Source organism: Poecilia reticulata, chromosome 12, assembly GCF_904066995.2.
Source record: "Poecilia reticulata chromosome 12, P_reticulata-male-v2, whole genome shotgun sequence".
NCBI lineage: Eukaryota > Metazoa > Chordata > Actinopteri > Cyprinodontiformes > Poeciliidae > Poecilia > Poecilia reticulata.
Genome location: NC_088841.1, coordinates 22,535,804 through 22,563,801, shown reverse-complemented (window position 1 = coordinate 22,563,801; position 27,998 = coordinate 22,535,804). Strand labels below are relative to the sequence as shown.

The following is a 27,998-nucleotide window of genomic DNA, read 5'->3' as shown; positions in this document are numbered from 1 at the left end:
GGCCAAACTTTTGGGAGTGAAGGTGTGGGTGTGGTGCTGGAGGGACAGCGCCCTCCATTCCCGGTCTGGGTGTGACTTTCAGGAACTCTCCAAGGTCCTGATCGGTTCCAATTCAGGTTCTGATCGGTCCAATCAGCTCGTTTGGGAGGAATCCGATCTGAACCGGCTACAGGTAATTCCTCATCGGCGAACAGAGAGAGAAAAACTCCTCCCTGGTCGGTTTATGTGACAAAGCCGCGCTGTGGTCTCCCCACCTTGCGATGCGGGTTTGTTTAGACGGATGAGTAGGCAGTTCGGGATTGTTGCAGAAATCGCTTCAGCAGCTCCCTTTTTAATCTAATCTCCATTATTTCTGCCACTGTGGGAGTGATCCCAGCCCCGGCGCTGTTTTCCTTTTGTCACAGTGCGACCACCTGCGCTCCGGAACCGGCTCAAGGCGGCGGCTGTCCATCTGGAGAAAGGGAGGACCGAAAGAGAAGAAGAAAGAGAAAAGGAGCGGCTCTGAGCGTCTGTGCAGGCAGGAAAAACTAATCATAAAAAGATGTCCACCGCTGGGGAAGTGCCACCTTTTTTCCACAGCGTGGGTGCCGACAGCCCCAACAGGCCCAGGCAGAAATTTTGCGGCGTGTTCTGCCCGGTGGAGGGCTCCTCCGAGGCGAAGACGCTGGACTTTGACGCGCTGTCGGCGTGCAGAGGACGGAGCGCCGCCGGCGGCAGAGTCATCGACCGGCAGAGCGACATCTCCCAGCCCAGGAAGGTGGAGATCCGGGAGAGCACCGGCAAGGAGGCGCTCCAGAACCTGGATGACAGGCGGGTAATTCCCCTCCGTTTCAGCCCCTCATGGCACCACAGACACGACCCGCTTTTTCTGCACTCAAATGTTTCATTCAACAATCTGTTGTTTAAATCTAAACGTGCGCAAATTGATTCAGTTGAATCCTGCAGGAGCGGTTAACTTGGCTGGACTGCATTTCCCAGAAGGCATTGCGCTGAAACGAGGCGTTGGATGCAGAAGGGAGTGGCTCTGGCTTTTTCACCCTGATGGTTACGGGGCGAAAAAGTCTTGAAATAAAGATTCATTTACACAATTTATATATGAATTAATGAGTAGATGAGGCGCTTTTATAAACACACAGGCCGGTCACTATAAAACAATGTTCTGGGTGATAAATTGGTGCAGAAGTTATTGCAATAAACAATATTTTGGTTTTTATCAAAAACTTTAATGAACATTTAACACTGAATTTATTTTGGAGCTCAATTTGTTTTTTCCGAGATTAATATAAATGTTTTCTTGCAAATTTTTCACTTTTCAAACTCAGTTTTCATTTTTTTTGGAGAATTTCTTTAGATTAATTTTCAAAATTTTTTCTTGCATGTTTTAGCATTTTTTAGCTCAGAAATTTCCTTATTTTTTTCTAGAAAATTTCAGAAATGAATATAAAAAATAGTTCTTTTCTTGCAAATGTTTGACTTTCTAAACTCAGAGGTTTCTAATGTTTTTTCTTTTTTTCTTGAGAAAAATTTTAGATTAATGTTAATGTGGATGATTTGATTTAAAAGAAGTTACAATAAAACAAAAATAAATGTAAATTGCATTTATAAAAATCTTGGAGTATATGTAAGCATTTATTTTTATTTATTTCCTCATAAATATTTGAACACCTAAACATTTAAGGGAAAAGCAAATCACAAATAAACTTATGGTCTAACCAGTTAATAAATATTAAATCATTTAAAAAATAGATTATTGATAAAATCTGGAAAACATTTGAATGTTTCAATAATTTAATAAATACATATTTAATCAAACATAAAAATAGATAATAAAAATCTGTAATTTTGCTTTTTTTTGTAACTTTGATTAAAACCTGAACATTTTTCTCTTGTTGATGTTTAACGCTGCGGCTCCTTTAAGAGCTTCCTGCTGCTCAGCGCTTTGGGTCGGGTTGAATCGCTGCATCATGTTACATATTGATTGGCAGCATTAAGGAACCGAGCCTTTTCCGCCCTTAAATATAAGAAACTCACCCATTATGGCTTTACTTTGTCTTTACTGCAGGGATGTTAGTGTAGAGTTTACAGCTTTTAAAAGTTATATAGTGTTATGCAGTTACATTTAATGGCTCTGATGCTAAAAACATCATCAGGTTTAGTGGTGGAGCGTCTTTGTTCTGGTTCTGGTGGGGGAAAATGTCAGAATTTACTAAATAGATTACATGTGTCAAACTCAAGGCTCAGGGGCCAAATCCGGCCCGCCGCAGCGTTTAATGTGGCCCTCTGGGCTCCAGAGAGATGCATAAAGAAAACATTTAAATGCTTAAATATTATTTTATCAATCAAATCAAAGCTCAGAGATTCATGTTAAATCAACAGATTCCTGCATTTTTTTGCACAGATGTTATTCTGGGTTTATTGCAAATTTTTCTCTAAAACGGTAAAAAAAAAAAAAAAGAAGAAAAACATTAAGTTTAAGTGATGCAAACTCCCACCTGCAGGTGGCAGTGTTTCCTTCTTCTACTATTCTGCTGCTTCAGCTTTACCTGACGTAAAGTTACATTTACTGTCATATATATGAAAACGTGGACATTGCTGAATTTCCTTTACTTTTTCTAGAAAATGTCTGAGATTAATCTAAAAAAAATTCAGTTATTTCCTTACAAAATTTAAACTTTTGGATCTCAGGAATTTTCTCCTTTGTTCTTCTATCTTCAGCTCCAGATCAGTATGAAAACATGTTCAATATTATTTAATTTAAGATGAACTAATTGAATGCAGATGAAGCTTTTTATTAATAATCTTAATATGTAAATTTTTTTTAAAGGAAAATGAATTTGACCCCCAGAAGTAAATAATAGAAACATTTTTGGTGTGATTAAATTGAGCCGTTACTTAGCAACAGTCATCCAGATTTATTTGATATTCTCTCAAATTTTGCAAGTTCATTAGTACAGCACATTTCAGCATCAAGGCGGTTCAAAGTCAAAATTAGTTACGTTTCATCACACAGATTAAATATGTTGGTCAATGTTTCATTTATTATGGTTATTATTTAGTCTAAAAATATGTTTTTTAGTCTTTATTTAAAGGAATTTGTAAAACAATCTCCTAACGCCTGTAAATGTTCCTGCTTTCCATTTGACCTCATAGTTTAGCCTGTCTAGATGCAGAAAAAACGTGTTTATTTTAATAAAATTCCCAGTTTTTGGAGCCAGTTTGTGATAAAATCAGATCCTGGGTTAAGATGGCTGCTGGGCGTTTCTTCCTGGGAATGTGTGCAGCCCCCCCCCTCCATCCATCCCCTCCCTCCATCCATCCTAATCCATGAAGGGAATTGATGGCATTAGAGCCGCTCGCCTGTCAATGGAGCAGGGCGAGGCTCTGCGCATGCGCGGTGCGGACCCTTCCAGTGCGGGCTGCGCCTCCTTTCTGCTCTTGTCTGGTTCCGCGTTGGGAAGGTAACGGGTCTCGGCGCGCCGGTGGAGAGCTGGGTTCGGCTGTCAGGGTTCGGGTCTGAACTTCCGAGGCGGTTTGGGTCGCTCCAGGTTCGGCTGTTTCCGCTCCCTTTAAGAGGCTGCACGCTGGTAATCCGCACTCCTCCGTCTCCAAAAAAAAAAAAAAATCAACAAAAAAAAATCTCCAAAAACGAGCAGGAGCGCCGGGAAAGATGTCCGGATACCAGGGCAAGAAGAACATCCCCCGCATCACGGTGAGTCCCCGGCTTCCTGCGGGTCGGTCCCGCGGCTCGGGTTCGGTGTGGGCCTGCGGGCGTGGACGCGGGATGTCACCGGGGTGCGTGTGGTGACGCAAAATCTCAGCTCAGATCTGCAGGAGTTCGTCTTTTAACATAATTTTCAGAAGCAGTGGTGTGTCCGCAGCATCTTTGCGACAAGTGTCTGCGTGAATCTGAGCTCAGTCCCCCACGCTTTGTCTCCTGCGGTTTGCACGCCAGTGGAGATTTCACGCCGGTGGTCTTTGTTAGGCACCAACTGGTGGGAGCGTAGCGATCCCCCTCCTCAAACTGCCTTTTTATCCATTTATTCATTCCTCCAGGACAGCCATCTTCATTCCTTCCGCCCTATTTTTAGCCGATATTAGCGGTGGAAGCAGATTATTCCCCTGAATTCATGGCAGAGCTGCAGGGATGATGGTTTCAATGGAAAGTGGAGAGCAGGGAGGGGACGCAGGGTCCTATTTCCTTCATGTTTCTGCTTCAGCTGTGCAGTGAGGGCAGGATGCATGCAGGCAGGCAGGGCAGGAAGGAGGTCACTGTCTCTAAACTGGAATTTAAATCAGATAAAAAGATAAAACATCAGGACTTTTGCATTTATGTACAACAGGGGAGTCCAAAAATAGAGATTGAGACTTTTAATTTACATTTTCTTACACAATAAAATGTAAAATGCAACATAAAGTGGTTTAATAAAAGGATAAAACCCAAGTTTATTCAGAGTTTTACTGAAATCTGCACCAAAATCAGTTTTTATTCCTTAATTTATTCCTTAATCTGGGATAAATATAGCAAGTGTTTAGAATCAGTGACCCTAATCCCATTTTTATCAACTAAAATAAATTTATTCAAACAAACCTAAAAAATATGCTTTTTTAATACAGCAAACATGCATTAAAGGAAGAAAATTTGTAAATTTCTGCCAAAAAACGGGAATTTTATGAGTAATTTCAGAAATTTTCAAAAAAAGATGGAAAAAAATAAAATCTAACTTTAGATTATCAGAAATTTTCTGCAAATCAGAAATTTCCTAATTTCAAATGTCAAATTAAAAAAATTATTTAATTTTTTTTTTTTAATGCAGCAAGCATGCAAAGTCTGTGGTGGTGTGTTGTAGAAAAAAGGAAAAATAAGAGTAAATTTCTGTCAAAATTTCTGTCAAAATCTCTGAAATGTTGTAAATTTTATTGGTCGATTCAGATTTATTTGTCAGGTTTTGGAAGAGAAATTGTCTGGTGACCGGAATCGGATCATTCTTTCACAAACCGACAACAAAGACATCAGAAACATTCTCTGATTGTAGTTTTGTTGGACGATTTCTGTTGTGTTACAGTTTTGAAATTAGAGATGCAGAGAACTTGTCTGGCAACTGATTCTGAATCAATCAATGATTTTTCAGCCACATTGGAAAATTCTTGTTTTTTATTAAGATAAATATTTTGTCCCGCGAATGCTACTTTTGCCTGGTGTCTCTCTCTCTCTCTCTCTCTCTCTCTCTCTCTCTTTTTATTGTTGGATCATGAACTCTGACCTTAACTGAGGCGAGGAATGAGATGTTGATTGTCTCTTGGAATACATTTATTTTTCTCCATTCGTGTATAGAGAAAGTATAGTATAATTATTTAAAAGCTTTTATTTCTTGATTTCTTTAGATAGAGGTATGAAGCGTTGTAATCGGACTGAAAAAATCGATGGCTAATTTAGTAATCGATTAACCATTAACTGGAATAAAAACAGGCTCAAAAATAAAGAAGTTGTAAGACAGCATGGTAGTGGAAAAAATGAGCAAAGTTTCATCAAAAAACTTGAAAATTTGAGGAAAAAATTCAGAAATTTTTAGATTAAATTTTCTGGAAAAAATATGACATTTTGTGAGTTTCAAAAAAAATTTCTGACAAATTTTTAAACAAGAAGTTTCTTAGCTTAATGTCAAAATTTCTGAGATTTTTTGGGAAGAAATCTACTTTTTCTTCCATCAATTGTGCTAATACTCAGTAATTAGGCCCAAAAAACATGCACATTTTACCTTTTTATTTATAAATATATTTTACCCAAAAATCTGAACGCAGCTTTTGCTTCACCAGGTTAAAATTTGTAAAAGAAATCTTTTTTTATCATCCACAAATAATCAGTATTTCAGCCTTACATTATCGCTCAGCAGAGAGATTTGAGTTTTCCACATATTGACGTTAGTTTTAAGTACAGATTCTTATTTTACTACAAACAATCAAGCGTTCACTTAGTTAATTCTGCTGTTATTGCGTTATAGTGTGTATTTTGTCACTTAAAATGGAATTGAACTGTTTTATTTGAATATTTTTAAGTATTTGTACTATTGTATAAGTGGCTAAATGGAAAATTTGCAGAATGTTAAAATGTTTTTATCCAATTAATCGATACTAAGATAACCGTTTAGACATATTTTATCCTGCTTTGTGTTGTGTTGCCTCATTTCTTGTTTATTTATCTGAATTTGGATAAAGAAATTGAAATTAAATCACACTGCAAAAACACAAAAGTGTTTTTGTTTAATTCTAGTGAAAGTATCTTGGTAAATTTGAAATAAGACAAAACTAACAAGTAACTTTTCAGGATGATACAGGAGCTTATTCCTTATAACATGGGAAAAATGTCTTGTTAAAGTGAAATAATCTGCCAGTGGAACTCGTACTGGGTTGCTAGGCGACGGGCGGGGCTTGGCTGCGGTTGCTAGGTAACAGTGTAGCGGAACTAGAACTTCTGACTTAAAACAAGCTCCTGTTTCTTGTTGAAAAGTTACTTGTAAGTTAGTTTTATCTTATTCCAACTTTACTGAGACATTTTCACTAGAATTTAGACAAAAATACTTTGTGATATTTTGTGTCTTTGCAGTTCAGCTACCTTTTATGTTTATATTTTCAACTTTTGTTTGTCTGATTTAAAATTTTTTATTTAATCTGACATCTTTAAGTATCATTTAGAAGCAGAAACAGGATATCTGTGGGTCTGGATGTGTTTCTGATGGGAGGTTTTGTAGATTTTCTTCTTCTGCTGAAGCGCTGCAGGAGCAGCTGCTGCTCGGCGCAGAGATCAGCGGATTAGGGGGTTCCTGCAGTCGGACGTAAATGGATAGACGTGATTATTCTTGAGAAGCACTTGAAAGAAAAAGTGGGTCAGAGACAAAGCTGATGTCTCTGGAAACCTGAGATTTAAATACATTAAGCTGTAGTTTTTCTATCATCTCCTATCAATTCTTTTTCTTTTTCTTTTTATTTTTTCTTTCTAATTTCATCGAGGAGCCATTAAACTGAACAGACGCTGCGCAGGAAATGAATGTTAAGTTGATTAAAACCCAAAGCAGGAAAAGCCAAACGGGAGACAAATGATGTCAGTGTTTGGCCGACCTTTTTTTTTCTTCATGAATCGGTTTGAGTTAAATATTTAGCTGAGTCTGAATGCTGAGTCCAGCTGCACTTCCATTAAATATGAATGAGGATCTGCAAATTCACCACCTGGATGCTTCCGCAGCGAAAATGTGGGAACTGACTCTGACCATATCTGAGCAACAACAGAGTTTTGTTTTAAAAAAAGAAGCTTTACTTTCTAAAGCTTCAACTTATTTGCATAATGAGCCAGAAATGCTTAAAGAAAACAGAGGAGACAATGTAAAGCTTATACAAGGAAAAGACAAAACAAAATATATACATTTCTTGCCAAAAATACATGTTTAAATGAAAGGACAAACAAATATGTCTACTTTTTTTTTAAAATTACGTCTGTTTTGGTCTTCCATATGTTTCATTCCACCAATCCATTATAGATATTTTTGATGACTAAATGAATTAAAAAGTGGGAGAAAAATATTTCAAACATCAAAAATACCTGAAAAATATTCAGTTTTATTTGATTAATCATTCAGATTGTAATTAAAGGCTGAAACGATTAATTGGTTATTGAATATTTCTAATACAAAAAGCTCAAGAAAATGAAAAATGTATCCAATTGATCTTTAGAAAAATGGATCACTAAAGTAACTGTCAGTTGGAGCATTAACGGTAACACACTGATTGCTCATAATCTCTCCACAGAAACACATTTCATAGTCTAAACTTTTCAATATCTGATTATATAATTGAGAAAAACAATCTAATGTAACCAAAAAGAAATTTTATAATGAAAGAAAAATAAAACGGATGTTTTCTTTCCTGTAAATTGATATAAAAACCTGAAAATATTAATAATAAATCATCATTCAAGCTGTAGTTTTCTGTAAAAAAGTAATTTAATCTATTTATTATTCTGGATTATTCACTGCATGTCACGATCAGATTTCACTTTGAGAGTCATTAATTTTTAAGATAGTGACTGCCAACAATCTCTCAATAGGAACCCATTTAAGAAAATATGCTTTAAAAAGGCATTAAATAAATTGTATTGCCTGAAATATAATATCATTATTAAGTTAATCTGACTTTCACTTTAAAATCAGACCGAGTTATAAAACATGTTTTCATTCTGATGTGAGCCATAAATTTAGATGAGAGCAGAAAGAAAAAGTTATTTTAGGAAACAAAAGAAGTCTTTTGTTCAGGATGGAGGATAAAAATAGATTTTCTATTTTAAGACCGTCTGTAGATTATCAGGACAAATTGAAGGACTCTAAAATACAAAAACATTTCAGAGATCATTAAATGGTTTCTGATATATCCGCCTTACGAACTCGTTTCCCACACGTACAGCTAACGTTTGGTGTTTCCTGACGTGAGCGGATTGGCTCTTTGCCAAGGGCGCCGCTGTGTCAGGGGGTGGGCATGAGAATATATGATATCCATCCATCCATTTTCTTGCACCCTTGTCCCTCAGTGGGGTCGGGAGGGTTGCTGGTGCCCATCTCCAGCTAACGTGCCGGGCGAAAGGCGGGGTCACCCTGGACAGGTCGCCAGTCTGTCGCAGGGCAACACAGAGACACACAACCATACACACACACACACTCACACCTAGGGGCAATTTGGAGAGGCCAATTAACCTGACAGTCATGTTTTTGGACTGTGGGAGGAAACCGGAGAACCTGGAGAAAACCCACCATGCACAGGGAGAACATGCAAACTCCATGCAGAAAGACCGGGGCCGGGAATCGAACCCAGAACCTTCTTGCTGCAAGGCAACAGCTCTACCAACTGTGCCACTGTGCAGCCCAGAATATATGATATAAAACTAATAAATATGAGAAACTTTCTTGTTATAAAGACGTAATAAAGTTCAGTTCAGCTCAGAACAAACACATTTTAGAGAGCAGAGTGATCTATTGGTGGCTCTTCACCAAATGTATCAGTTTTACAACTAGTTAGAGATTCTTAATTTTTTTTAAATAATTTGAGTTTTTTGGCAGAAATTTCCTCTCCTTTGTCTAAATCCTTTATGCTGTTGTAACCAGCAGTGTTTGCTGGTCTGGTGCTGGGAACCAGTTCCCACCGCCCTGCCTCGCCGTTGGCCATCACGTCTCACAGCTGATGGCCCAACGGTCCAATCAGCCGCCCATCGTCCGACTCCGCTTGGCATTTCTGAGCCTTTCAGCTTCAATCTGAGTGTCTTCATTCATAAAAACCCAGAAACAAACTCTGCTGTAATCACAACAGAGACTCTGTTGGATCCTCGACGCCTGGCGGCAGAAAGCAGGTCAGCGAGGGGCCAACGACCAGGGGAGAGGATTTTATTACAAACTTTGAGTCAAAAAGACAGTTTGGATAAATTAAACAACATATTTCAAGTTTTTATAGCAAAAAAGACTAAGCAAATGCTACTTGGCTGCAGTAAACAGCATCACTAAATTAAATTTAAGGGTTTTTAAGATAATTATTTAATGTAAACACCAAAAGAATAATGTTATGCCAATTAAAATGCCCATTTTTAAAATTTTTGATTGTAACTTTCTGAAGCTAAAGGAGGTTTGTGGAGCAAAATAAAAATAAAAGCAAAAAATGCCTTAATAAGTTTAAGATGTTGCTTTTAAAGATTTTTTTAAAAATAAAACCCATTTTTTGTTGCTAACAAGCAGGAAATAAGTTGAGAGTAAAGTTTTAATCCTTCAGCTGAAAATTGAGGGGCTTTTTTATCACTACCTGGGAAAAATACGTTTTCATAAGCTTATTTTGTCTTATAGATGTTTCATGTGGTTGAGCTAAAGTTTCATATTTTAAACCAGGTTTCAGCCCATTTTGTGGTGTTTTTCTCTGCACATTTAGTCCGTTTTAATGGTTTTTCCTGCAGCTTTGTGAACAGAAATCCGGTTGTTTTGCGTTTTCGTTTTTGCTTCATCCAGGAGGAGACGCGTAATTCAGCTGGCAGCTTTTCTCCACCTGACTTCCTCAACGTTTCCCAGGATATTTTCCCCTTCAGAAACACAACACAAAATGTTGCCAGGTTACGCCTGAGCCAGACTTTTTACCCTGCATCCTGCATTTTGTCAGGTTACTTTCTGGTTTCTGTTTTTTTTTTAAATTATGGCATGATTTTAGCTCATATTCCTCGTCTCTAACGTGAGTTTTAGCGTCTTTTCCATCATCGTTTTGGATTTACAGCCTGCAGCTGCTGTAATTCTCTCTCATTAAACTAAGGAGTCACTTTACTGCAGCTGTTCTCGTTACAAAAACAACAGTATGCTAAATGTCCAGCCCCAAAATAGATTTTTTTAATTACATTTATAACTGTCTAGATATGAAGTTCGGTTTTAAGTGAAGGAATAAATTGGTGGAGTTCATCCGAATTAAGTATTTTTTGTCTATTTTCAGTTGAAATAAGACAAAATTAACTTAGAAGTAGCTTTTCAGCAATTTATAGGGGTTTGTTTAAACTAAATAATTCATTAATATTGATGAAAAAGTAAAATGATCTATTTAAACAAGACATTTCAACTTGCAACATTCCACTGATAATTACTGAAGCACCGATTCACTTTATTTACTTCCAATACTGATATCTGAGGTTTAGTATCGGCCGATTCTGATACCGAATTCACTTAAAATTTATATTTTTTTAAAACATGGACATAAATGTACAAAAGTACAAATTTATCTGATAACTTTGCACTAATACTGAACATTTAAATACACAAGTAGCTTCACAGGTTTGGTCAAAAATATTATTAGTCATTTCAGTCAGTGCCATTAACGTGAAATAAATAATAAAGTCAAAAACAAAATGTTGGTCAAACGTGTAAGAATAACCTGCAACAAACTTCTTTCAAACGGTTCAGAAAGTTCAGTTAGAAATCATAAATATAATGTAAAATGAATAATAAAGTTTAGAAATAGACTGAATAGATTTATGGATGATGATACCCAATCTAGAATTGTTTCCAATATCGGAGCCAATACGATATTTGTATCGGATCGGTACATCTCTACTAATAAAGAATTATTGATTAAAAACAAACCTAAAAGTTACGTGTAAGTTAGTTTTGTCTTATTTTGAGTGTAATAATATATTTTACATAGAAATTAGACCAAAGAGTGTTGGTGAGATTTTTGTGTTTTTGCAGCGTGGGAGCTAATCAGGTGGGAAAATTTCCCAAACTCATCATTTTAGGTGGAAAAGTGGGTGTAAATATTTAGTTTTGAAGAATTACAGATAATTTTTTACTCATCGTAGTTGGTCTGTCGTCCACTTCCTGTTTGCTTTATTCCTGTTCACCATACCCGATTCAAACCCAGAACATTCACCAAATCAGGGGTGTCCAAAGTGCGGCATGTGGGCCATTTGTGGCCCCCACAAAACTAATCCTAAACAAAAAAAACTAATCAATAATTATTAAGAACGATTCTTATTAATTGCTTCAGCCCTCCATCTGAGTTGCGACAATAAGGGGTTTTGAACACGGCTTCACTTTCCTCATCCAACAGTGAAGTTTGAGTTGCCAAATAAATTTAGTTTGGTTCTAAAGCAGGATTTACCGTCCAGACCTAAAGCTGAGCAACGTTTGGACCGACGTCCCGGAGCCTTGCAGAGATGTTCCGTTTAGTGCAGCCAGAGTGGCTCTAGGTCCGGTTCTGCTGCTGCCCGCCTCGAACAGAGAGGCCTTTGTTAGCCGGGGACGCCCGAGTCCTTGTGACCAGACCGGCTACGCCTTCATTGGAGAGGGAGAGACGGGGACACTGGTGGAGCTGGGGGGCTCCCCTCCTCTGCCTCCTCTTCCTCTGCTGGTACAGCAGCAGGCAAGGATGATTGATCACATAGTTTGCTCTCTCATTGGTCGGCTCCTCGTGTCTCTCTGCAGTGCTGAGGCAGGATGGGTGTGTCCGTCTGGTTTTTTTATTGTCTTCTAGCCAGGGCCGGTCCAAGCCGTTTTGGGGCCCTAAGCAGATTTTCAATGAGGCCCTCCATACCAACATTTCCGAAGCTTCTCTATGTGTATAACATACATATCACTACTGTTGTTTGTTTGGATCCCTTGGAACGTGAGTGTAAGATCCCATCTCCCTGCTGGAGGCAAGAAGTTGCTAGCTGACAATGATTAGCATTGGCTTTAGCTGCTAAGTTGTCAATATAACGTTCTAAATTGTAAATATACGACTGATATATGGAAGAAAAAGAGACGCAGTGCTTTCCTACGCTATGACAACTAGACAACAAGGTCAGGAAAAAGATTTAATTAAGAAAAAACTAATTGAGGGAGAGGGAAGTAGGCTAGGTATGCTAGCTTGACTATGATAACCTTGGCATGTAGATGTGCTGTGGAATTTGATGTGTTTCAGTTCAGTTACAAAAAAATAATAAAAATTAGGCAATCTAAACACACCAACTCTAACAGACCATCAGTAGAGCAGGTGTTTAAATTAGCCAATCAACCGCCGCAGTGTTAGCTTAGCTATCTATAGCAATGCTAGCTAATCTACCACAGCGATCAATCATTAATAATCACAAAATAAGCATCAAACCTAAAAATATAAAGCTGTGACGGACTGAATGTTCTGTTATTTGTGTGGGAAATGTTTGAGTGTTGGTGTTGAATCCTGAAACGTAAGGTGGCATTTGTGTCAGTTGCTATGGCAACAAGTCTGTTTATTCAAGTGATTTTTCTCGAGTAAAATAGAAATAAAACGGTTTATTAATATTGTTAGTAGGATTGAAGAGGGTTGGATTTGTTTGCTTTTAAAAGACTGAGATTTGTATTGAACTGGCACTAAAGAAATAAAAATGAATTATTTTAATGTACATTTTGGAAAGCTGCTTTAGGAGACCCAGTAGAGCAACCTCTATAATAATTTATTTCCACTTCCACTTAATGGATATCAATAAATTATTGGAAACTAAAGCAGCCACTGATTTGATTGATGATGTTCTGTCGTTGTTTGTTTGTTTTTGTTTTTTTGTCAGAGTGACCGTCTCTTGATCAAAGGAGCCAAGATCGTGAATGATGACCAGTCGTTCTGCGCCGACATCTACATGGAGGATGGCGTCATTAAGTGAGTTTACGTCACTTGTTTATGGCGTCCTCCGTTCGCTGCTCGGCCCAACCCGTTTCCATGTCGCCGCTTCAGACAAATCGGAGAGAACCTCATCGTTCCCGGCGGGGTGAAAACCATCGACGCCCACGGTCGCATGCTGCTGCCCGGCGGCATCGACGTGCACACGCGCTTCCAGATGCCCGACCGGGGCATGACGGCGGCCGATGACTTCTACCAGGGGACCAAGGCGGCGCTGACCGGTGGCACCACGATGATCAGTGAGTCGCTCAACTGAAAAAGTTCTCATTTTTTGTTGAATTGTTGTTTTTACCATTCTTGACTCAGAAAATAATTTCAAGGGACACAAAAGGCCCCCAGACCACCCTTTGGACATCCCTGATTTTGCATAAATTCTTACTCATGCCGTCTGATGAAATCTGTGGCGGAAAACTTTATCATCTGATAATATATTATGGCTTTATTACCAGAAAATACAGTTTGGATTATAAGCAAACTTTCATATTAATCACATCAAACTTTATTTTATTCACACAGAACTTGTGATTTTTTTGGTCTTTTTCTCCTCAGAAATATTTCTTGTTAGATTTGCTAGATTGATGAATTGACCCACAACCAATCAGACAGAAAGCATCAGAAATAACATAAAAAAATATAATAATAATAATAATAATAATAATAATAATAATAATAACAACAATATAAGTAATTTCAACTTATATGTACAACAAATCTGAAGAAGAAAAATGCATCCCTTATTATCTCTCAAAAAGATCCTTTATTGGTTGGGAAAAATTTCACAAATGCATCAGTCAACATATAAAACATCTATTAAATAGCTTAAATACAAAAAATAAATGTTCTAGCTATTATTCCTTGTTATTTCAGCTTTAAAAAGAAAAGTTAAATATATTTGATGTTTATGTGAACTATAAGAAACAAAGCAGCTAATTGAAACCTTAATTAAATGTCACATTAGGCCTCCCTGTGCTGAGTCAGCAGCAAAAACAAACTCTGTTGTCACTCCAGGCTAAACGCTGACTGCTGCAGTCAGGTCTGGAACATTGACGCAACATTAACTGCCGCCATTTTGAAGATGAAACAGAGCCGTACAATCGGAACAACTCTTTAGAATAATCTCATTCTGCTCATGTTTACAAGATTCATTCAAGATCATTAATGTGTTTCCTTTCAATGTTCATGTCAGGTCCACTAGATTGACATATGACAGAAATATTCAGGTTCATTTTATTTATTGTAACAAAAGAGGAAACCAAGATGGTGGCTAACATCAGTCCAGCAGCTTTTGTCCCTAAACATTAACTAAAATACAAATAAATCGCCATAAAGAAAGTGCAAAACAATAGCTCTCAATGGGCAATTAGCGTCAGTTAGCATCAGTTAACACTTGTAAAATTAAACACATCTAAAATGGACAACATTAATAATAATAATAATAATAATAATAATAATAATAATAATAATAATAATAATAATAACAGTTAAAAACGTATACAAGACAAGGTAAAATTACTCATGGAACTCTGTATATTATTGAATTTGTCTAAAATAAATGTTAAAATATAACAGTTGTAAAGAAAACATAGAGCTGATCCTACTACATCCCGCAGTTACCGACGGCAACAGAAAAAAAGGGGGAGGAGCTGACGGTTACTGGTTACTATGGTAACCACCAACTGCCAAGAGCAGCAGAGCAGACCTTAAAACACCAATAAATGTCTGAAGAAAGAACCTGTTGACTTAACAAAAGGAATTCAAAGAATAAATAAATAAACACATTTTGATAAACTTCACATCTAAAACAATGTTAAAATAAAACCCTGTTAGAAATGCTGCACTGAATTTGCCCGTTTAAAAAGCTCCGGTCGAACTTGTGGTTTCCTTTTCCAGTTGACCATGTGATTCCCGAGCCCGGCGTCAGCCTCATGTCCGCCTTCGAGCAGTGGCGCGAATGGGCCGACGGCAAGTCCTGCTGCGACTACTCGCTGCACGTCGACATCACCGAGTGGCACAAGGGGATCCAGGAGGAGATGGAGACGCTGGTGAAGGACCACGGTACGAACGTCTGATCCGTCTGCACGTCACAGCGAAACAAAAACAAACTGGCAGAAAATCCACAGAAACCTGGAAAAACCTAAGGAATTTTTCTGACAACTGATATTTGTTCCAAATAAATTATCTAAGGAGTTTTAAGGAGAAATATACAATTTCTTAATGGACTATGAAGGTTGGGTTTTTTTTGTTGTTTTACTTTCAAAAAATTATGAAAGAGGAAGAAAAGTAAATAAATGAAGGATTTAAATCTGGAGTGAGATCTTCTTGTAATCAAACCACCGACAGTTTGCTTTCATTGGCACCCATAAAGTCTGCTTAAAGAAATTCATTCTCAATCATTTGAGATCTTCATATTTTCTGCTTTAATGATCATTTTTTAATCTGGTTATTTTCAGGTGTCAACTCTTTCCTGGTCTACTTGGCGTATAAAGATATTTTCCAGCTTACTGATGCTCAGGTACGGCTCCTTCATTTCCCCAAACAACATTTACATCCACCCTGAATTATTCTGCCGTATGAAAATTGATAAATCTGTCATTAAATTAACATCATGTTGCAGAATTTCTGTTGTAGCAGATCAGCTTCTCTTGCAAATCAGATTAAAATGAAATATTTCTTTAAATAAAGCTTGAATGTAGTGATTTTGAGTTTACTCATTTCTCCTGTATTTTCTGGGAACGGCTGGGACTTTACGATATGATTTTGTAATAAAACAAATCGTGTCTCTGGCTTGATTTTTGGCAAAGCTGGATCCAAATCCAGAGTGTGTTTGTCTTGGCGAGGCTTCTTCTCATAATGATAGTCTGAGTGTTTCTCTTGGGAGGGTGAGATGTAATAAAAGCCATATCTCAGCGCAGATCTCACTCTGAGTCATGGTGAAAATGAATTAATCCCGTTCGAAAGCAGCTTTGAAGCAGATCTCTGTCGGTTTTTGCACCTGCGTGAGGAATGCCGGCTGCAGTTTATTCCTCTTTTGTTTCCGCTGAACTCTGACGGCGCCGCAGTGTTGAATGTTTGGCAGCAGGAAGGCGATGATTCCTTCAGTGAACCCATTTTTCTGCGTTAGCAAGTAAATGGTGGAAACCTTGGGAAAAAATGTTTTCAGCTCAGTTTTCTTGTTTTCAGACTGAACAATGAGATGCTGTTTGTGAAAATAAGATAATAATCTGGGTTATTTAGTCATAAGAGAAAGAAAAAGTCACATTATCATCATGTTATTTATTCATTTATAAAATGTCACAGTTTCAAACTAATTGTTTAATTATTTAGCTAAATATTTAGATTACAAGCCACTCAGCTAGCTATTTAAATATTTAGTTGGGAAGCTGACCGACTTAATATTTAACTCTAGCATAAATATTTAGTGAGGAAGCTAAATATTACGCTCCAAATAAAATATTTAGAGCTGAGCTAGCTCGGAAATATTTGGCTAACTCAGAGCAGGAACGCTCTGACTTAGCCTTCTTTATTTCTGAGCTAAGTACTACATGTTAGTTCAATATAAAGTAAGTTAGAAATGTTAGTTCAATATAAGTTCAAAGTAAGTTAGAAATATTTTGTTAGCCTAGAGCTAAATATTTAGCACAGAGCTAAACAAGCAAAATGTTAGCTAGCTCAGAGCTAAATATTTAGCTAATATTCAAATTACTTATTAATAAACTGAAGTTTATTAATAATAAAGGTGGGTTTTATGAACTGCTGTTTAAACTAGTAACTACATGCTAGCATGCTTGCTAACTCAATATTTAGCTTGCTAACTAAATTTTCAGTTGGAAACTGACATTTATAAAAGGGTAACATGGTGAAAATATCACTGAAAAATGACTTTTTCACAGCACTATATGTATTTGATTTCAAATAAAACATTTTAATCTCCCTGTTTCTCTTTGATGCAGGTGTACGAGGTGTTCAGCGTGATCCGCGATCTGGGAGCCATCGCCCAGGTTCACGCCGAGAACGGGGACATCGTTGCTGAGGTATGAATTTGAGCTGTCTGTTTCCCCGTAACCAGGATCTAAAAATTTAGCTAATTTTGCAGATTTCTGTACTTCCATTTTGAGTTTCTACTTTTTCTGAAAACAAACAAAACTCTTAAAGAATCCTCCCAGCCAGCCGCTGTTTGGCAATCAGTAAAAGTTTTTTGGTTTCTGAATGTAATGTAACAATTCAGCAGGCACTGCCCAGCCGTTACCTAGCAACCCCAGCAGAGTTCCACCCGTTACCTAGCAACTCAATAGGAATTCCTGCACATTTGGCCAAATGGTTTTACTGCTTCATGTGCGGGACAGTGGCTGCTTGAAGAGCTGCTGTTTCCCTGAACACACAGCTAATTCATTTGAAAGCAAATCATCTTATATTTTATTTATTTTTATTTTGCCTTAACATCCCAGTTGTTTCTGTGTTTCTGTATTCTTATATTCATTGATATACACGTTTATTACTGTTGCTATTTTTTTATGACAATACAATTCATTCTGATTCTGATAGTTGTCAACTGTGACACATTGTATATTTTTATTATTTTTAAATGGTATGGACTACTTTTTGTCTCAAAATAAAGCTATTTTCATGTGTAAATGCTGATTTGGCGGTGTAGCCATCAGGAATTTATTTGGATTTAAAGTGACAAGACGCACTCAAACAGCTAATTCTGAAAGGAGCCCAAGATACGCAGACTAAAACGTCATTATTTTACAATAATTTTGTGCAGAAAACATAATGACCATGCTTTGTGTGGCCTGTAATCCTGTTGTAACATGTACGAGTCGCGCTTGTTGGCCGCCGCGTGACGTTTGTAATTGCCACCAGATGAGGACAGTCGGTTACGGGGGTCATGGCTGTGATCGGTTTTCTCAGCTGTTGATCGGAAACACCTGGACATGACTCAGTGGTTGACTTTTCCATCGAGTTTGTTTGTGTGTTTGTGCGTTTTTAGGAGCAGAGGCGGATCTTGGAGCAGGGGATCACCGGACCTGAAGGACACGTGTTGAGCCATCCAGAGGAGGTGAATGCTTGGACTTTGCCTTTCTACACCTGCCTTTTTCTTTGCCAGAACAGTTTGACCTTTCCAGTCGTTCACTGCTTGGTACTAAAGTGTTTGACAGTTTTATAATCGTTGGACGACTCTCTGCCTTGGCGAAAACAAGACGCCAAAACAAAGGATGGGGTTTGTCATCAGGACATCTGTTATAAAGATAACACTGTGTTATTGCTAAAACATGTATTTTCTTCCCTTTTTCCTCCTGCCTGGTGGGAAAAAGCACAATGTTAATGTCTAAGCTTGACTGTAAAACATAAGTCAGGGCTAAAAAAGATTGTATTTGATTTGTGTTCACCTTCTTTTACTGATGCAACTAATAAAAGTCAGCTAATTAGACACTTAGAGGAGCTTTTGATGTCTACATCTACAGTGTTTTTCTTTGTTTTCCAGGTGGAAGCGGAAGCTGTTAACCGCGCGGTGACGGTGGCCAATCAGACGAACTGCCCGCTGTACGTTACCAAGGTGATGAGCAAGAGCGCTGCTGATGTCATCGCTCAGGCTAGGAAGAAGGGTGAGGAAAGGATATATCAATGTGGTTTTTTTTTTTGCTAATTTTGACTGATTTTACAAAGCAAAACAATAACATAATGTGAATACAAATATTTCATGGATAATTCATTATATTTTTAGTAAATAACTCAATATATTATTTCCAATTTTATTTAAGCTATTACATACATACATATTTATATGACAAGTGCTATTTTTTATTAGCTTGAGGCATTTTGTGCCTCTATGCAACACAGCAACCCGAAATAAAAAATACTTACATATATGCAAATTGAGAAAGTGCCAATTTTATGATTTTTAAAAAACATCTTATTTATATATTTAATAAATTGTTGAAGCTTTTTCATTGTGATATATAATTTTTTAATTTTCAAGTTTATTGATATTATCTCCTATAAGTGCTAACAGGAGAGGACCTCTGAAAAATAGAAAAAATAATCGTAATTTAAAAAAAATCTAAATTCTGACATTTTTCTCAAAATTTTACATTTTTTCTAACTTTTCATTCTGCCACATTTTTTGTTGTTTTTGTTGTCAGTGGTCGTAAATGCTTATTCAGTGACACTCGATAAAATCAACGTGACAAAAATTTTGGAATTAATCTAAAAAATTTAAAAAAAATTTCAAACTCATAAACTTCCCTTTTTTTCTACAATATTTGAGTTTGAAAAGTTAAAAATTTGAATGAGAGAATAGAAATTTTGAAATTAATCTCCTAAATTTTCATAATTATTCAAAAACTTTTTGACAGACATTTTCTCCATACCGTGTCCCTAACATGCTGCTGCAGTAGCCTGCCTCTGTCTGGCAGCAGAACTTTACTTTAACCATTTTTCCAGGCACTGTGGTCTATGGAGAGCCGATTACGGCCAGCCTGGGAACGGACGGGTCACACTACTGGAGTAAGAACTGGGCCAAGGCTGCAGCTTATGTCACGTCCCCTCCGCTGAGCCCTGACCCGGCCACTCCGGACTATCTCAACTCCCTGCTGTCCTGGTACAAGTTGGATCCAACTGGAGACACATTTGGAAATGTTTCTGTCTCAGCATTCCAGTTATATTCACTTTCTTTCTTTCTGTGTATGTGTGTGCTGTCCTTTTTCATCTTTATAGTGGTGACCTGCAGGTGACAGGAAGTGCGCACTGTCCCTTTAACACGGCCCAGCGCGCTGTAGGGAAAGATGACTTCACCTTGATTCCTGAGGGTGTCAATGGCACAGAGGAGAGGATGTCAATCATCTGGGACAAATGTGTGGTAGGTGTCCTGGCCAGGGCCGGCCCAAGCCTTTTTGGGGGCCAGAGCAGATTTTAATTTGGGACCCCCCATCCCAACATGTCAACACCAAATTCTTTATAATTCCTGAGCTACTTTATGTGTGTAAATGCCTATTATCATTATTTTTAATTAACTTAAATCATACCAATGTTATTATATTGATTTTTATTTTACAGGAGTAACAAACTGGAAAAAAAAAATTGAATTTTGAGTTTGCGAAGTGGTATTTAAGTGAATATGGAGCTAAGTTGGGGCCAAAAAGTTTGGTCAAAAGAAAAAATATATATGCAAGTGACGAAAAAAAATTATTAGAAACTGAAAATTTATTTTTGATATTTTTTTTAAACTGAAAAAAGATTTGGAACTGAAAAAGGTATTAAAGTGAAAAAATGAAGCTGAAATATTATTTTGAAACAGGAAAAAAATCGAAACTGAAAAAAAGTTTTAAACTGAAAATAAAAATCAGTTCATCATTTAAGATGAATCATCATTTAAGGTTAAGCTTTTTATTTTAATCATATTGTTAGAGTAAAAGATTTAATTCGCATTAAATGGCTTTAGCTTTAATGCTAGTTTAAGCAAATACAGACTGTCTTCTACTTGACCTGTTCAAGGAACTGGTCCACAACATGCACCAGTCTGGCTTTATTGTAGATCTGAATTTTTTTTTCAGCTTCACATCCTTTTATTCTGTTTCAAATATTTATTTTTTTCAGTTTATTGTTTTCTTTTGAATAAACTTTGACACTAATTTAGCTCCATAAGTGTAGCATATTATTTTAACCATGTGAAAGTGACATCAGCTGATCAATAATAAATTTATAAATTTAATATTTCACCAACAGCAGCCATCAGCAGGAAGAGATTAACCATTATTTGTGTTGCAACTATAAAAACAATATAGAAATAGTTTATTTCATGTGTAATACCATTTAGTTTGTGTTATTCAAAGCTATTTTAAAAATATATGTATTTTTATTATGCTGGCTTGGTGCTCTTGGGGGCCCCCTGGTGGTGTGGGGGGCCCTAAGCAGCTGGTTAATTTACTTATTTTTTTGACAAAAAGTTTTTTCTTTCAAAAATGTTTCAGGCAAATACAAATCACTTTTGGTGAAACAAAACAAATGAGAACAGTCAAACAATTGGTCAGGAACAATCGACTAAACATGCAACATAGAAGCTTAGAGAATCAAGCCAGTTCTAACGCTCAGTCGTAATGTATTCCAGGTGACTGGTAAGATGGACGAAAACCAGTTTGTAGCCGTCACCAGCACCAACGCAGCCAAGATTTTCAACCTGTACCCCCGCAAGGGCCGCATCGCAGTGGGTTCGGACGCGGATCTGCTGCTCTGGGACCCGGACGTCACGAAGATCATCTCTGCCAAGAGCCACAACTCCGTACGATGTCCTCCATTTTCTGAAACCGGTGTCAGTGGGAGTGAGTGGATGTTAGTCCACTGCTGTAGTGGCTGGGAAGACTGCTGAACAGGGCGTGGGCCTCACACGGTGTCGAGGGAGTGATGTCATTCATAAAATCTGCCAGAGAACTGAAACAGATCAGGGTCTGATTGTTTGCAGGCTGCCTGTCTGTGTATGTTTTAGAAGGACATGGAGACCATTGCTGTGGATGTTCTGGGAATCTGCTAATTTAATCCTGTTATGTCCTTGAGCCTCTTTTTGTTCCATGGGAGAAATTATGTATAGCAGCGTGTGAGTAATGGGGTGGCTAATCCTTCTGGTGAGCTCATGTTGGGATAAAGTTTTGCCAGATTGCCATGACCTCAGCGTTAACTTCAGTAGCTTTTAGGAGAGAGCAGAGCGGACACACACAAACACACAAACCTCTTCATCGGCCAAACTTCATCTGTTGGGATAAAAATGAACGCTTGTGTTCCCCATCAGCTTATCCCTCTTGTCCATACAATTAGCTCTTTTATTAGCATTAGACCACAGGGAACACATTGTAACAAATTGGTTAAAGGAATAGTTGTGGATGTGTTGTAAGTCAGTTTTTGTGGAGTCATCATCTGTCCATCTGGTAGAATGATCTCCAGTTTGGAGAATCTGGAAGGACTTGTAATGTTAGTCAAGATAACAGGACCTTGAATCCGGTCCAACCTAAAAGAACTCAAACCCAAAACCTCCAGAGATGATGCACCGATTATGTTTAAGCCTTGTCACTTTTTGCATTTCTAAGCTATTAATATTGTCAACTATTCTCTTAATTGAAAATAGTTTGTTCTTGTGTCATTTAAAATAAGCTAGTTGTTAGCATGAGTAATGTTTTTTTTAGGTTTCTGCTAGCCTAAGTAGCCATTAGTTGAATTAGTCCATAGCTGTTAGCTTAATTAGATGTTATTATTAAAGCACTGTTAGCTTTAATATCTACTAGAGTAGTTTAATAACTACCAATTTAATATCTACTAGACTAATTTAGCTTGGTAGATGCTAGCTTGACTAGATGTCAGTTAAATTTTGGTTATTGTCTGTTAGCTTTAGGTAAGTGCTAATTTTGTGAAATGCTAGCTCAAGTTGCTTATGTATTTGTTAGCTTTAATAGCTGTTAGTATTATTAGATGTTAGCTTAGGCAGCCATTAATGTTAACAAATATCAGTTAAGTAGCTGTTAGTGTTTATAGCTGTGCACTGCTAGCTTTTGTAGCTTTTAGCTTGCGTTTCTGATAATTTATGCAGGTTATTATCTAAAGATTACGTTCTACTAGACTGATACTCAGATTCATTCAACATTCTGTTGCAAATTAATCTCTTGTTCTGGCTATTTCAATACATATTAATTAAATCTGTGGACAAACTGACATTTTATGATAAAATATTACTCCATTTTAATGACGGGGTGGGGGGAAGTCTGTCTTGAGCTTCTTTTAAGTTTTGTTATTTCAGCAGTTGTAACTTGGGATAAATACCAAAATATGCAAATTGGCAGAATGAATTCAAATTCTTCTAGTTTGTGAAAAATAACCCTGTTTTTTATGTGCTTACTTGTCTTTTCTTAGACTGTAGAGTACAACATCTTTGAAGGCCTGGAGGTGCGTGGCGGGCCTCTGGTGGTCATCAGCCAGGGTAAGATTGTTTTGGAGGAGGGGACTCTCCACGCCACCGAGGGCTCAGGACGCTTCGTGGCCCGTAAACCGTTCCCTGACTTCGTCTACAAGAGGATAAAGGCTCGCAGCAGGGTATAGTTCAGCACTGTTGTTTTGAGGACTGTCGTTTTGGTTCTTGTGTTGAGTATTACGTGTTGTTTTTCTTTGTGCAGCTGGCTGAGCTGAGGGGTGTACCTAGAGGTCTGTACGACGGTCCGGTGTGCGAGGTGTCCGTCACTCCTAAAACCATGACCCCCGTCTCTTCTGCGAAGACCTCACCCGCCAAACAACCCAGCCAGCCTGTCCGCAACCTGCACCAGTCTGGCTTCAGCCTGTCCGGTCAGTCAGGAACCATCAGTCCATAAGCTTTACTCACAGTCAGGAACCTGTAGCTTGTTTCTGTCTGGTAGGAGAGAGGGGAAACTTTGAGTTTATTTCAAAAATATAACCCAGTTGAAGATTTCAAAGGCACTGCCACCACTTTGAAGAAAGCCAAGCTTTTGGCTAATTGGTAAAAAACTTTTAGAAAACCTGAAGAATATTTTTGTTCATATTTGAAAATGTAAGGAACCAATGAGGAGCTTTGCTTTATTTGTACCATGTCAGACATGGGGTTGGCTTAAGTTTCTCTGTGTCAATAACTGGACATTTCTGATCTAATCAACTATTTTAAACCGTATAATACCATTAATCCACCGTCATGGATAATACCATGATTTTAACATGATAAATATGAAAAATTGTAGATTAAACTGAGAATTAATGAATCTGTTTGGGTTTCTACTGCTTTTTCACAATAAGTTAATATTTTTTGTTGTCTGGACAATGAGCCATTTCAAAAACTTGAGGAATGCAACGTCACAAATCAACAAGCACTGACCTTTCACCTAGTAATCCCAGAGCATCCCGGCCCGTTACCTAGCAACACCAGCGGAATTCCGCTCGCTACCTAGCAACACAAGATGAGCTCCAAGAAATTAGGTCAGCTGGTTTTACTCTGTGTTGATTCAATTCAAATTCAAAAATACTTTACTGAACCCAAAGGGAAAGTAAATGTTGTTGTCACTCATATTAATTCAAAAACAAGAGTTATTGTAAATGGTGATCACCGCCTGTAGCAGTCCATATTACAGCTAATTTGAAGAAACCTCTTACTAAAGACACTCTGTTTTTCTAATACAGATTCATGAAGAGGATGGTCAGGATACATGTGCTGTACAATGGCTACTGGAAAATGTTTTGTTGTTGACTTACCATCCAGAAACCACTTGCTCCATTCTTGTTGGTTTTCAAAGATGTACGGTTGTATGTTTGCACATCTGTAAACATTGAGTTGGAGGCATGGCCAGAAGTAAATTACTTGGATTTAAAGTGACAGGACGCCCTAAAACGTCTCGAAAATGTAATGACTATGTTTTGTTTTGACCTGTTCAAGGAACCATAACAGCTGACTTTCTGTTTGGTCACACAGGTGCTCAGATTGACGACAACGTTCCACGCAGGAACACCCAGCGCATTGTGGCGCCCCCAGGTGGCAGGGCCAACATCACCAGCCTGGGTTAAAGCTCCGCCTCACAAACCCTGACCCTTGACCCTGCCTAGGAGGAAATTTGTCAAATAATGGCGTTCAGCCAGTGAGATCAGGTCGAGAGGAGCCGAACCTTTCACTGCGCCTCACCGTTGATTCCGGCACTTCCTCCTATGCAGTTTTTCTCACCTACCAACTTTCCTGTTTCCCCAGCCTCTATTGGACACAGTTAGAAATAAATAGAAAACAAACAAAAAGGAAGAAAGAGAAAAAAATAACACTGCTTTTTGAGCACTTTTGACTGCATTGTTTTTGATTTTTTATATATTGTACTTACTTTATTCCACTTGTCCCTTTTAATTTTTGCTTTGCAGTTTTTGTTGAGGGTTCAGGTGAGTCAGTTAGGACAAAGAAAGGCCGTGTTTATACAAGATGCTGTATTTGGGTTCATTTCTTTTCCTTTTTGTTTTGGTTGTAGCTAAAATGAAGAATGGGTACCAAATTGATCAGTCTTAACAGTGTTGCAGCAGTAAGGTCACGAATCTCAAATTCTGTTGATAATTTACAATGAATGCTGCCTTAAGAGTTAAAATAATTAAAGAGATGTTTTTAAATCTTTTTTTGTTTGTTTGTTTTGAAGTGTTTCTGTGGCATGTGATGGTTGGAAAACCGTCACGTTTCATTTCTGTTTTTAGTCATAATTGCATTGCAGAATTGGTGGTTGAGAAGTTTTGTTCTGTCAGACTTTGCCTTCCCATGCCTTATTGTCTCTTTACATCCTTTTAGTGAGATCTGTCCCATCTGGGAAGTGACTGATTTTCCACTTTGTTTGCATTCCTGAGTCACAAAGGTCCAAATTTCACAGCGGAAGCTGGGAAATCCCAGCCGTCCTCCACCAACCAACCAACCAACCAACCAACCAACCAACCAACCAACTGCTGCTTTAGCATACAGACTGTTTTCTACTCATCGAAATCTCTCCTTCATTTCCACTTTTTATGTGCCTGAACAAACAGAAGTTGTACTGAAATTTTGATTTTGTTCTTTTTTTTATTTGTTGTTGAAGTAAGTGAAGGATGTAAGATAAAAAGATGTAAAATAGCCAGGATTAACCGATTCAAAGGTGCCAGATTTTTGTGCTTTCGTAGGGGCTTTTCAGCTCGACTGAGCCCTACGCAAAGGAAAAACGAGATCGATATCTTGAAATGTTCTAATGTTTTAGAGTTTTTACCTTGTTGTCAAACTGCTTTTTAGTGTTATTCTGTAACTAGGTGCCTAAGGGCTGAGCACTATTGATTTACGCTTGAACATAGACATGAGCTAACGTAGTTCTGACTGATATTTAGTGTTGATGCAGATGAGGGATGGGACACCTACAGGAGGCGCCTGCTAAAAAATTGTTAATTTTATGGGCTATAAACAATTATGTGCTCATTGTTAGCATGCTACAGAAGCACTAGCTTCCACAAAAACAATAGCCTAATAACTATTATGCTAACACTAGTATGCTAATATTGACATCTACATCTAAGTATTAGGCTCAGCTAATATCTGGATATTAGAATGCTATCAACTAGCTATAGTATGGTAATGTGGTAATGTTCAAAGCTAATGATTGTAATTTTCATGCTCCCAAAAACAAGCTACTTCTGCTTTTGTTAGCATCTTGATTTAGATGTAAAAACACAACCTGGAGTTAATTCTTTAATTAAGTGGATTAGCTTTAAACATAATTTTTTATTTAAAGATTTCTTTTGATAGACAATTCATGCAAGTCTCTCTTTATGCTAGCATGATAGTTGCTAATACTAGTCTCAATAATGTCATATTTAGTTGTAGTCTGTTAGGATGTTAACTCCTGTTTAAGCAAATGCTAGCATTTTAATCTATAATTTATTAATTAAAACAACAACATGCTAGTAATATCCACAGCAAAATGTTGCCCCAGATAATTAGTGAAGTCTTACCATAAAGGAACCAGGCCAACCCAACATCCACAGTAGCAGATTAGCCACAGCTAATTCTAATATCTAGATGTTAGCATGCTAGTAGCTAATGTTAGCAAGCTTGTGTTCGCACCTATAAACTGCAATTTTCAGGGAAAAAAAAGCCCACACTTTTTCTAGGATTTGGGAAATATTTAAATGCAAAATTATAGGATAAAGTGCAAATCATGAATTTTACCCAGTAACAGCTGGGTAATAATTTCCACTACTTATTCAGTAAAAGTATCTTAATTAAATGAGTAAACATTTGAAATTTCAGTCAGTTCATCATTTAAGACCAGGTTAAGCTTTTTATTTTAATCATATTGTTAAAGTAAAAGATTTAATTTGCATCAAATGGCTTTAGCTTTAATGCTAGCTGGTCTGTGCTCATCTGGGCTGTGAATAGTATTGAATAATAAAGCACTACTTTTCTCTTTTGCCATCCGTTACATGAAGCATTAGCCTATTTGTAATGACTGGAAATCCTTTGAAAGCCCACTGTTTTTAAAGATTTATTACGCCGTTGAGTTTGTTTAAAAACACAGTAACACGACTTGGCAGCGAACCGCGCTTTCACCCCCTTCCTCTGAACTTTTTCTCTCACCACTCCTTTGGCTGTTGGCGACAAACCTCTAACCTCTGTTTGTCATGGCAACCCGGCGCTATTACCGACAACTCTGCACTGACATATTTTTTTAATTATGTTGTTGTGTGGACTCCAGACTGTTCTGAAAAGATTCTGCAGACGTAGAAGAGTCGACTGTGATGTGCCAGTCGACTCCACTGGCGTCCTCTGTGTGTCTCATGCCTCCTCCATTTACACGCACAGTTTTACTCCTTTGATGCTCTGTCAGCTTGGACGCTTTCTTTCTATGCCATGTTATGCTAACGCTATATGAGTGACATGTATGTACCCAACATGCTGCAGACTGACAGGTTCTTCCTTCTGCTCTGAGGTTGTTGATGCTGTTGAACGCCGCCTTTCCCCCCTGAGGCCCGTAGTCACCCCACACCTCCTCCTCTGTAAGCTCTCCCCCTACTTTTTGTGAAAGTGAAACTGTGTGATGGTGTTTGTCCTGGTGGCTGTAGGGTTTCTGGGATGCTTGCTTGTTATGACGAAAAGATCATGTGAACAGCGGAAAATAAAATAAACGAAACAAGGACTTCAGAGTAAGAAGGGTTTACTTTTGTTCTTGTTTGACACTTGGAGCTTCACTCATTAGTGACGACGTATTTGATTCATATCAGTCGATTATTGATTAGTATTTTTTTTTTAATATTTGAAATACTGCCAAACGTGGAGTGACCTT

The 27,998-nt window shown here is 37.7% G+C and overlaps 1 protein-coding gene and 1 long non-coding RNA gene across 5 annotated transcripts; one reads left to right on the top strand and one right to left on the bottom strand.

Annotated features, from left to right (window-relative positions):
• The first annotated feature begins 17 nt into the window (after positions 1-17).
• On the top strand, positions 18-27,851 carry LOC103474003 (dihydropyrimidinase-related protein 2). 3 transcript variants are annotated; one of them, XM_081614070.1, is made up of 15 exons: positions 18-172; positions 405-814; positions 13,082-13,170; positions 13,246-13,430; positions 15,082-15,246; positions 15,642-15,703; positions 17,142-17,222; positions 18,182-18,250; positions 18,677-18,797; positions 19,636-19,792; positions 19,909-20,050; positions 21,299-21,469; positions 23,086-23,265; positions 23,346-23,511; positions 24,644-27,851. In XM_081614070.1, the coding sequence occupies exons 2-15, from the start codon at positions 542-544 to the stop codon at positions 24,733-24,735; spliced, it is 1,953 nt and encodes a 650-aa protein (XP_081470196.1). In that variant the 5' UTR covers positions 18-172; positions 405-541; the 3' UTR covers positions 24,736-27,851. The 3 variants fall into 3 exon arrangements, with proteins under 3 accessions (XP_081470196.1, XP_081470195.1, XP_081470197.1); XM_081614069.1 differs by having other exon boundaries at positions 18-814; XM_081614071.1 differs by lacking the exons at positions 18-172; positions 405-814 and adding an exon at positions 3,377-3,709.
• On the bottom strand, positions 3,481-11,938 carry LOC145554410 (uncharacterized). Of its 2 annotated transcripts, none has more exons than XR_014090372.1 (2): positions 11,659-11,938; positions 3,481-4,280 (listed from the first exon to the last, which is right to left on the bottom strand). It is a non-coding gene; the product is annotated as an uncharacterized LOC145554410 (long non-coding RNA). The 2 variants fall into 2 exon arrangements; XR_014090373.1 differs by having other exon boundaries at positions 11,668-11,938.
• Positions 27,852-27,998: the final 147 nt, after the last annotated feature.

Coding starts and splice junctions, on each gene's coding strand:
- LOC103474003 (XM_081614070.1), top strand. CDS start 542: ATGTCCACCGCTGGGGAAGTGCCACCTTTTTTCCACAGCGTGGGTGCC. Junction 15,704..17,141: donor TCCAGCTTACTGATGCTCAG/GTACGGCTCCTT, acceptor TCTTTGATGCAG/GTGTACGAGGTGTTCAGCGT. Junction 20,051..21,298: donor TCATCTGGGACAAATGTGTG/GTAGGTGTCCTG, acceptor AATGTATTCCAG/GTGACTGGTAAGATGGACGA.